The 11,394-nt window shown below is 39.3% G+C and overlaps 1 protein-coding gene across 4 annotated transcripts in view; it reads right to left on the reverse strand.

Annotated features, from left to right (window-relative positions):
* Window positions 1-8,017, reverse strand: part of zdhhc2 (zinc finger DHHC-type palmitoyltransferase 2) — a 19,559-nt gene extending 11,542 nt beyond the window's left edge. The window contains exons 1-3 of one of the 4 annotated variants that reach the window (XM_017473299.3): window positions 7,740-8,017; window positions 1,330-1,356; window positions 275-366 (exon numbers count right to left, since the gene is read on the reverse strand). In XM_017473299.3, the coding sequence (XP_017328788.1) occupies window positions 275-366; window positions 1,330-1,356; window positions 7,740-7,866 (246 nt within the window). In that variant the 5' untranslated portion in view covers window positions 7,867-8,017. 4 annotated transcript variants of the gene reach the window in all.
* Window positions 8,018-11,394: the final 3,377 nt, after the last annotated feature.

Genomic DNA, 11,394 nt, shown 5'->3' on the forward strand with positions numbered 1-11,394 from the left:
AGTGATTTTGGTGTCAAATAGGATAAAATATTATTTAATCCTTCCAACGCTACACATTATGGACAAGGACACACACTTGGGCATCGTATGGTTACAGTATGGAACCGTAATGCGATCTTCTTTGATATCCAAAATATAGTGTCTATATAATACATTACCGAAACAATACAATGTTTTCCTGTTTTGTAATAATTATTATTTTTGGTGATCAATCCATTAACATAGCTACTTGAAAAATGACATCAGTGCTGGGAAGAAAAAAAACACTACATACCTCATTGAGTGGGTTCATTGGTTTGGTGAAGATGGTTTGCCAGTATGACCATACAAACATGATGAAGGAGACATGATACGCCATAAGGTAAACTACTGAAGAAAAAAAAAAAAAAAAAAACATTCATCCTGACGTCAATTTGTTAAGTATATTTATGTAACAGCTAATAAGTTGACAATTTTATATAGTTTTGATATACTAATATGTGAGGTACTACATAAATGAGATTTCATAAACTGGCAACTCAATAGTTAAAAAAGTGATAACTCTTCATGAACACAAGAACAAGTGCAGATACTATACGAAGGAGTCAAATGAAAAGCTTTTTTATTATTGCATTATCTATAGCAAATAGTGTCATGGAATTTTTTTTTTCCAGCAAAAGGTTCAAATAAAAAAATTGTAGAGATAGGGTCTAGATGTCAAAAAATGTAGACTTTATTAATTCAAGAACAAAGCTTTGATTGTCTGCAGAGCATTCAATTACACATTTCCAGCACAGCCTTTTTATACAATTCTGAACTCTTTATCTTGTCAGGCGGGATTTTCCCTGTTCTTTTGGTCAATCCTTGGTTGCTCGCCACTATTGATTCCAACTCTGAAATTTTCCACTACAACTTTATAATGGTGGCGTGAGCACAGCCTGCATTTTTTTTTTTTAAGATAATGCAAAGATTATACTTTACCACAAAATCAGCATGAACATATGCTTATATACTGATCATCATTTGATTAAATTTACATCCTAAGTATTAGTGGATTAAATGGATTATTGTAGCTATAACTTGCTTCTTTGATTAGTCTGAAACTGATACACTTTCACACTTTATGCCTTGGTTACATGAAAGGATTATACTTTGATTAAGACAGATTAATTAAAAATGTTCTATAATGAGTATCACAAAAGTGTTACATTTTTCATCATATTCTGAACTTTGTTCAATGTAAGTGATCCAGAGCTTAACGAGTCTTTGACTCTAATTTTTAATTTTCTTATCTTTCCCAATTAAACCTATTCTAAATATCTCATCATTATTATATAAATGCCTGCTTACCTTTCTCTCCCATGTTTTCAATAGTTTCTGTGTGAACAATGAAAAACAAAGTAAAGGGTTAGACGCAATATGTGGTTTAATTAAACATTTTTGTAAGAGCTTCCGCTGATGGTGCCTAGCTCTAACCCTATCAACATGCTTGGATAGCTTGTATTCTTGTAGTTTATCGTCTCTCTGCCCTCTTTTCCTACTCTCTGGATTAACCCTAATGGACAAGAATTCATTAGTAAAATCCAGGACTAGAAAGAAACATCTTATGCACCTTATTTAAATAACACAAGTTTCACTGTAGACGCTCTGTAGAGGAAAAATTCGGAGATCCGACCTAAATATGAAACTGAAAATCATGACAGTGTATGTGGTATATCAGAAAACAGCAGCAGATGTTGTACAGCTGCCGCAGTTGCTGATGCTGGAACCTACATAACACAGAAGTGAGCTGCTGATCACGCTTCACATATAGTACACACTCACACAGGGGCCTTTTCTTTACTGGTGCTAACTTTACTTGTGCAAAGTCAAGGTGAGACGCATGCATTGACAAGGTAATTAGTCAAAGTGTTCAAACATTACCACACTGGTATCATGGTACAGAATTTATCCGCAATCATACTGAACTCAGTGGCAGTTTCTAACAGAACTCGCACACTTCCCATATAAACTTCAATAATTGTTTTAACTGGGTTAACACACCAACCCTACAGAACCCAAGAGCTGTTAGGTGCTGGCATTTGTTGGTGGAGTGTGAGCTGGTATTACTACAGAATATAATAATGGAATTCAATCATTTTGGTCCTGCAATTTGCACATAGCTCTTTCCAGAGATTCAAAAGTTGTCATATGTAAAAGAGGCAGTTAAACTGTACAATAAAATCTTTACTCTGCATTCCTTCTGATCAACCATCAATACTGTACAGTTAGTGTTATAAAACGGTTGGAAATTGCACTGTCGAGTGGGTTGTACAGGTGGAGTGTGATTACATGTGTGCTGTGAAATATACTACAAGTACTGATGTAAGGTAGGTAGGCTGTAGTACAATACTAAAGACAATAGCAGTAAACTTCTACAATAAAAGATCTATATCCAAGTATATAAATCTGAAATGTCAGGAGTGTATACATATAAATATTTATATTTATTTATATTTGAGTGATAATAAAAAGAAAAAGAAATAGTACGTAGAACATACAACAAGTAAATATGTATTTTGCCTCGCAGTGCCCTCCGACGGTAAATACAAGGCCTATTCTTTTGTTTTTGGTATACAATGAAGACATTTGGGTTTGAGATCAAAATAGGAATATGAGACAATAGATCAGAATTTCAGCTTTTATTTCCTGGTATTTACATCTTAGAAGATGGCAAAATTGGTGGCAGACCACCCAATTTTTAGGTGAGCAAAAGTATAGGAACAGATAGTCTTAAAGTAAATTTAAGTAATTAACCCTTAATATTTGGTGGCATATCTCTTGCTTGCAATAACTGCATCAAGTCATGGACCCACTGACCTCACAAAGCTCTTGAAATCTTCTTTTGGGATCCTTTTTTTGGCTTGTACCACAGCTTCTTTCAGTTGTTCTTTGTTTTGGGGAGTTTCTCCCTTCAGTCTCCTCTTCAGGATGTGAATTGCATGTTCAATTGGGTTAAGGTCTGGTGATTGACTTGGCCAGTCTAAAACCTTCCACTTTTTCCACCTTTGTTGAGTTGGCAGTGTGTTTTGGGTCATTGTCTTGCTGCATGATGAAGTACCTAACAATAAGACTAGATGCATTTCTCTGTAAATTGGCAGACATATTGTTTATGCAGACTTCTGAATTCATTCTGTTGCTTTCATCATGAGTTACGTCATCAATAAAGATTAGTGAACCTGTTCCAAAAGCAGCCGTGCAAGCTCAACCCATGACACTACCTCCACCATGTTTCACAGATGAGCTTGTATGTTTTGAACCATGAACAAATCTTTCTTTCTCCACATTTTGGCCTTTCCATCACTTTGGTAGAGGTTAATCTTAGTTCCAGAACTTTTGGAGCTCATTTCTGTATTTTTTAGCAAATTCCAATCTGGACATCCAAATCTTACTGCTGATGACTGGTTTGCATTGTGTGGTATGGCTGCTATATTTCTGCTCTCAAAGTCTGGATTGTGATACCTTCACTCCTGCCCTGTGAAGGTTGTTGGTGAGGTCACTGACTGTTGTTTTGGGGGTTTTCTTCACAGCTCTCATAATATTTCTGTCACCAACTGCTGTTGTTTTCCATGGCCAATCTGTTTGATGTCTGGTTGTTAGTACACCAGTGGTTTCTTTCTTTTTCAGGACATTCCAAATTGTTGTACCGGCTATGCCCAATGCCTCTGATAGATTTTCCCTCTTTTCTCAGCTTCATAATGGCTTGCTTTTCTCCCATAAACAGCTCTCTGGTCTTTATGTTGGTTTTTCCTGTTGTTTTTTTTTTGTTTGTTTGTTTCTGTTTTTTTACAACAAATTCAACCTTCACAAGTGAAACCCATGGATCAAACCAAGACTGGACATTGAGAGCTATTAATTGTTTAAAACAATCAATCTCACAGAGCACACCTCTGCAACACGAAACCATATGTTCCAATATATTTGATTACTTGAAAATCACTTGGGATCAAACAAAAGGTACCATGTTTTAAGTTGTTTAACACATCTAGATGTCTAGATGTAAATATCAGGAAATGAAAGCTTAAATTTTGATCTATCATCTAAAATTAACTTTTTGATCTCATACCCAGATGTCTTCAGTGTATTGCAGCGGTTCCTAACCTGGGGATCATGACCCCCCAAGGGGCCGCAAAGCAGTAGCAGGGGGGTTGCGGGAAAACTTATTTTAAATGATTGTACACAGAGGTTCACAGAGAAATCACTGGCAGATTTCTGTATATCGGTGCACGTCGAATACCAAGAACTGAGTAGCATGACATAGAAAAAAACTCTCCGATTAACACTCACCCATCTCTGAGAGGCTGTTTTTTCAGCACCAATGTACCTAAAAAAATAAGTGTATAGCTAAACTCATGGTTGAAGATCGTTTGCATATCTTACTCAGCCACGACTGGACCGCCTCGCATCCTCTATCCAAGCGCAACCATCTCATTGAGTGAGTAGTCCAAACCATTGAACAGGGGGGTGGGGTGAGGAGGGAGGTGGTGCTGGGCTTATGAGCTACTGGGTGGGGGGGGTCGCAAAACAATGTCATTCTGAAAAGTGGGTCGCATTCGCAAATAGGTTACGAACCGCTGGTGTATTGCAAATAAAACAGAATTGGCTTTCCTGCTCCAATACTTTCATAGGGGACCGTATATCATGAATTTTATGCTGTCTGGTTGATCTTCATCTAAAAGATAAAAATATTCTTTCTTGTTATAAAATATAGTCTATACCAATCATGTTTTAGTGTTTCCCATGCATAGATGATACTCTGGCACTATGCCCAGGTATACTGAAGACCGCCCAAGTATATTTTGTCCCATTTGAAAAAATATTTTTAATTAATCCATTCTGAGAAATGAACAAGCCTTGTTTCTAATTTGGCTGTGGCGTGCAGACAGAGCAAAAGACAAAAATGGATGGTGCTGGTAAAACATTCTCCTTTCCTATAAATGCTTGAACATTAATTACACCATGAGCGAGCTAATAACTGTAATTGTAAGGAAGCTGACAAACTGCTGCATTAGTAGTCAGTGTGTCTGTCTGTCAGAGAAGCTCCTAATATTAGCATGCTCCCATTTTCTGTTCACTTTGGGCAATAGCAGAGCACACGAGGATATCCAGATTGATCCGAACTGATGTGCTAAACAATGTATTTGCTATTGTCCATTGTAAGTTCATAGTTATTTGGCACGTTACATGTCATTTTGGACTAGTGAATCATAATGTAGTCAAGCAATGCATTTTTAATATGAGTATGATAATTGGCAACACACTCAGCCGCCCCAGTTTATAACAACTGCACCATACCAAGCAACTTGCTCTACAATTCATGAGAGGTTAAAGAAGGGGGAAAAAAAGGCATGATTTCTTATGGTAAGAAATGTTTATATTTAGACTATATCATAGTTTGGAAGCCTGTATAATTTTAGTTTCCACCCATACACTGGGAAAGCAGCTAAGCATTAGGACTTAACAAGCTAGATAAAAATATTTCTATAAAGATTATCAGAGAGAATATTTACTTATTTGAGAGAGGTCTTTGATTAAAGTAAGCGGAATCAGTCATGTGTCCATTAATTATGTGGAGCACCATAGTTTTAATTAATTTTAATTCATTAAATTAAATGAATTAAAGAGTGTGCGGGTGAGAGAGGGAGACAAAGCTGAGAGTGTGTGGATGAGACAGAGGCAGAGAGAGCTGAGTGTGGGGTTAGGGAGAGGGAAAGAGAGCTGTCTGATAATACATACACAAGGTTTTGGAATTCCACAAGCTGATCCATCATTAATATTTTGAGTTTAGAGTTTCACATACATTGCTGCAGACCTTTCATTTCTCATATGCCTGTTTTGCTTTTCAGGTTCTTTTTCTGATTCAGTGTGTTTGGAATTCACTCCCAAAGAAGCCAAATATTGGGTTATGATAAGATGAAAAACAGCAAGTTTTTTGTTTTTTGTTTTAGAAAGGAACACAACAGTATCTTGTTTTTTTTTCTAGGGAATGCTAATATTTTATCCTTTAAACTACCCATACCCCTTTGAATGTATTGGAACAGCAAGGCCAATTCTATTGTTTTTGCTATACACTGAAGACATTTGGGTTTCGATCAAACAATGAATATGATACGATAGATCAAAATTTCAGATTTCGTTTTCTGATATTTACATCTATAAGTGTTAAACAACTTAGAACATGACACCTTTTGAACGCTGAAATTCTGATCTATCGTCTCCTATTCATCTTTTGATCTAAAAGGACAGTGGGCAGTTTAACTGCTCAGGTCAAACAAGGGACTCATGAGCAACTATCACAAAACATAAAAACATGTCGCTGATCATCCAGGTATCAACACGCAGTATTATGAATCAAGGGTATGTAGACTTTTAAACAGGTTAATTTGTGTAAATTCAGTTATTATTGTGTCTTGTGAACTATATGTAAACATCTGTTATGTGAAATAGCTAAATGCAATTTTATGCTACCTCTTTTTTTTTTTTTCCAATTATTAACTTTTTGCAGATTCTTCAGGGGGTATGTAAATTTATGAGCACAACGGTATCATCCAGTAGCTTACATGAAACGAACAGCTGCAAAAATAAACTAGTTGAAAAATAAACAGCATAGAACACACCTAAAAAAAATGAAGAATTTGATTATTGCAGGAGCAAAAACTGTATGACCAAAACAAAACAAAAAACAAACAAACAGGTCAAGCAGGAGATTAGTTCTCTGGTGATGGGATTAGCTCTGAGACATTTAATCACCTGGTCACACACTCATAAAAAGTTCTGTTGTAACTATTGTAGGCCACATGCTGCCTCATGGATGAGTCAGCCACTGCCTTCTGCTTGATAGTAACACTCACAGAGGACAGTTCAGCACCCAAAAAAAAAGCCTTATTTGTTTGTACTAAATTATGTTGGAACCTACTGGATGGTAGACATGTGATATAAGACTCATTAATCTAATCTTACATTCAACTGGTAAAACATCCCAAAGCACCCTTCACGATGATGTATTAGCTCTAATGTAATACACCTCTCTAGGCTGTTGAATGTATTATTTTATTACATCTTTGCTTATTTTTTTTATCCTACCCTGCGGCCACAGTGATTTTGAGTGCCAACAATACAGAGACTGTCAATATAGACGGTCTGTCTACATTTCAGTTCAGCGTAAATGCTCGTGGACATGCCAGGGACATTTCTCTTGCTTGCATCCATTCGCTCGAAATCTCTGTCTCCTCATGAACCAAAGCAGAGTGGAATCAACACAGTCCTTAGTAACCACTGTCCATGGTGATGAACTTGTGACATCTCGAGCACAAAAACAAGTGAGTGGCCAAAGGACACTGTGCAACTTAGGAATCATTATGTTTTATAAAAACAACAACAAAAAAGTAAATAAATAAATAAGGACAATAATAACCACAGATTGGATCACTAATTAAATTTCTGATTCAAATCCTCCATCTCTCATTGTTAACTTGTCTCCTTTGTAGGTGTGAGTGTTTTAACCCTTTAGCTCCCTGACACCTTCAGAATCCCATACAAGCTCTTGGCTTGGTTTTCCCGATGAGTATATTAACCTCTCAATGTCCTAACGACTAACCTTCAAGTAAAGGCACGTGCTTAGGTTTCTCGTTAATGAAAGCAATGACAGATTTAGATTCAACTCCTAACATGTCTCCTAACACGGTTCAGGTTCACCGACATCTCAGTCGATCCGCCCTTACCTACGCAGAGCTGTACCACATACGCGTAGTAGGACCACGCCACGAGCGCGCACACGAACAGCACGGGGATCCAGTGCACTATTCGCTGACACTTCCGCTTGGCGCTGCGCGAGCCCGATGGCGCCATGTTTCAGCTCCGCTCGCTGACCCAAACATGCCAAAACAAAAACGCCGAGCCCTTTCGATCCGTCAAGACAGTGGATGCTCGTAAATAGCTGACATGCGCCTGATTCCTCCAGCCCTGCGCACAGTCATCTCGTCCTGTGTGTGTGTGTGCGTGTGCGCGCACGGCGAGCAGTAACGGCCCCGCCTCCTTCTCGCCAAGTTACCATGACGCCCATTAGGAGCAGACCAGGCTACGGCCAAACCCGCGTAGTACTACTGAACTACTACAGTGCACAGTGTCTTTTTACATATTGTGTAATACTGTGGTATGCAATTTTGGACTTGAAAAAATACAAAATAAAAAACTCCCCACTTTTTCCCACAAAAAGTGAGGGTCTAATAGAGACAAGAACATGAAGTCCCAAGTCCAAGAGTGTAGTAGGCCTAATCAATTTATTTAAAAAATAGAAAGAAAGAAAGAATGTAGCTTAATTCTTTGATTTCGTCAATATACATCCATCCATCCATCTTCTACCGCTTCTTCCTTCTTCATGGTCATGGGGAAACCTGGATCCTATCCCAGGGATCATCGGGCACAAGGCGGGGTACACCCTGGACAGGGTGCCAGTCCATCGCAGGGCACAATCACATACACACTCACACACCCATTCATACACTACGGACACTTTAGACACACCAATCAGCCTACCATACATGTCTTTGGACTGGGGGAGGAAACCAGAGTACCCGGAGGAAACCCCCACAGCACGGGGAGAACATGCAAACTCCTCACACACATGGCCCCGGCGGGACTCGAACCCCGGACCCTGGAGGTGTGAGGCGAACGTGCTACCTGTTTTCGTCAATATATTGTCTTTTAATTAGTCTTTGCTCTTTCTTTTTTCCTTACTTCACTTAATATTTGTACCACATAGTGCTATGTTGATCATTTTGTTGCTTGTTACAAATAGATGATAATGCTAATAGATACAGTGGTGTTAAATAGATTTAGCCCTAAAACAGTTTGTACTCATTCAGAAAGTTATTTCATGGTCAGGTGGACTGCTCTTCCAGCTGGCTAATATGTTCCGATCTTACACTTGGGTTGAGGAGGGGATTTCGGGCACATACCCCCAATACGGCTGTGGTACCACCCAGACCCCCAGGCATACATGGTGATGATCTGTCTCCCAGTCCGAATATTTGGTGTGCTCTATGCCTCCAGTGAGTCAATTCTTGGGCTCCTTTTACTGAAACCAGGACACATTTCAGTCCATGGTGTTTGGGGTCCAACTGCAGGCTGATGACCCACTTCTGGAACACTCACATTTCCAGGAAACCCAGAGGGATCCCTAAGCATCCACAACAGGCTCCATTACTACTGCATGTGCCCGCCTGCTTTAGGAGGGTCTTCAGGAATTGACTGATCCGTCTCAAGTTGACAACTGGATGGAAACTGATGTTCTGTTCTGAACTGTGGGGCCTACCTTTCTATAGCACATCTGGGAACAAAAGTCTTTGGACAAATTTATTGGGGTTGCAGAACAACAAAAAATTGATATCCTATAGACACAGACAGGTCTATAACCTGTACCATCCTATGCAAGGCTTCTTTGGCATCAAGCCCAATGCATATTCTACAGGGCTGATGTGCACATCAGACAGCGTAGATTGTCCCAACCACACCTGATCACATGTATAAGCTAAGCTGGCAGAGAGTTGCCAGATATTTTAAATGTTCCACCACCAGGAAAGAGAACCACAAGGAGTCAATCAACTCACTTGCAGAGTGTTCATTATCTGCAGATTGGAGGAACTGCTTCAATGCAAAATAGCCAACATATTGCCACTCTGTGCCACACACAATTTAATATCGTTTGTTTTCACCAGGGAAACATCAGTGCATTTGCACTCACCACACAAACATTTATAAAATACTGTCCTGGTCAGGGTTATGGTAGAGCCATAGCCTACCCTGGAAACACTAGACACAAGGCAGGGATATACAGTTGCAAGCAAAATGATTCAACCCCCATTGCAAATCAGGTTTATTGTCAAAATTTGCAGACATCCAGCTGTTTGTAATGAACAAATCAAACAAAAGCAATTGAAATACTTCAACACAACAAATGCTTCAAGTGGTTTCCCCAAATTCAACTGAAAATGCAACTTATAATGATTTCTCCCGTTTCAAAATCATTCAACCCCCTGAATAGAAATCCTCACAACAGCACAAATATGCAAAACAGGTGTTGTTTCAAGCAAACCTGATGCAACTAATCAAGGGCTTCATTAGTTTCACCAGGTGTGCTTGAGCTGGAACATATGAAATACCTGAACTGGCTAGGGGTAGAAAATAAACAAAATATCTGGACAGGGCAGAAAAAGGAAGCTATCAACGGCTGCAGCCAGATTTCTGAGAAGGCAGGTTGTGAAAAATCCTCGAGTGACTATAAAAGGCCTGCAGCAGGACTTGGTTGCAACAGGCACTGAGGTTTCAGTGAGCACAGTAAGACGCGTACTAAACACGGAAGGTTTCAATGCCAGAACTCCAAGACGTACACCCCTACTGACCCAAAAGCACAAGAAAAGTCGGCTCAAAATCATATAAATAAGCCACAGAAGTTTTGGGATTCTGTTCTGTGCAGCGATGAAACAAAACTGGAACTTTTCAGCACGATGGATCAGCAGTATGTCTGGAGGAAGAAGAATGAAGAAAGAACACTCTGTCCACAGTCAAGCATGGTGGTGGCTCGGTGATGCTCTGGGGCTGCTTTGAATCCTCTGGCACTGGAAACCTGCAGCGTGTGGAAGGCAAGATGGATTCATTGAAGTATCAGGAAATCCTAGGAGACAATGTCATGCCATCTTTGAACTTTCCAACAGGAAAATAATCCCAAGCATACCTCAAATTCTACCAAGGCTTGGTTGCAGAAGAAGTCCTGGAAGATTCTACAGGGCCATCACAGTCACCTGACATGAACCCCATAGAAAATCTCGGGTGGGATTTGAAGAAGACGGTTGCAGCACGCAAACTGAACTGGAGGCCATTGCTCATGAGGAATGGGTTAAGATTCCTCAGGAACGCTGCCAGAAGCTTTGCATCTCATTTGCAGCAGGTCATAACAGCAAAAGGTGCTCTACTAAGTACTAAAGATGCTTGCCATGAAAGGTTTGAATAATTATGAGATTGGAGAACTCATTATAAGTTGCATTTTCAGTTGAATTTGGGGAAACCACTTGAAGCATTTCTTATGTTGAACTATTTCAATTGATTTCGTTTTATTTGTTCATTGCAAACAACTGAAAGTCTGTAAATTTTGACAATAAACCTGATTTGCTATGGGGGTTAAATACTTTTCAATGCAACTGTACATATCCATTGCATGGCATCACACACACACACACACACACACACACACACACACACACACACACACACACACACACACACACACACCCATTTACACACTAATTTACAGCTAGGACCAATTTAGAATAGCCTATCCACCTACCCATATGTTTCTGGGGGTGAGGGAAACCAGGGAAT

The sequence above is a fragment of the Ictalurus punctatus genome, chromosome 8, assembly GCF_001660625.3.
Source record: "Ictalurus punctatus breed USDA103 chromosome 8, Coco_2.0, whole genome shotgun sequence".
NCBI lineage: Eukaryota > Metazoa > Chordata > Actinopteri > Siluriformes > Ictaluridae > Ictalurus > Ictalurus punctatus.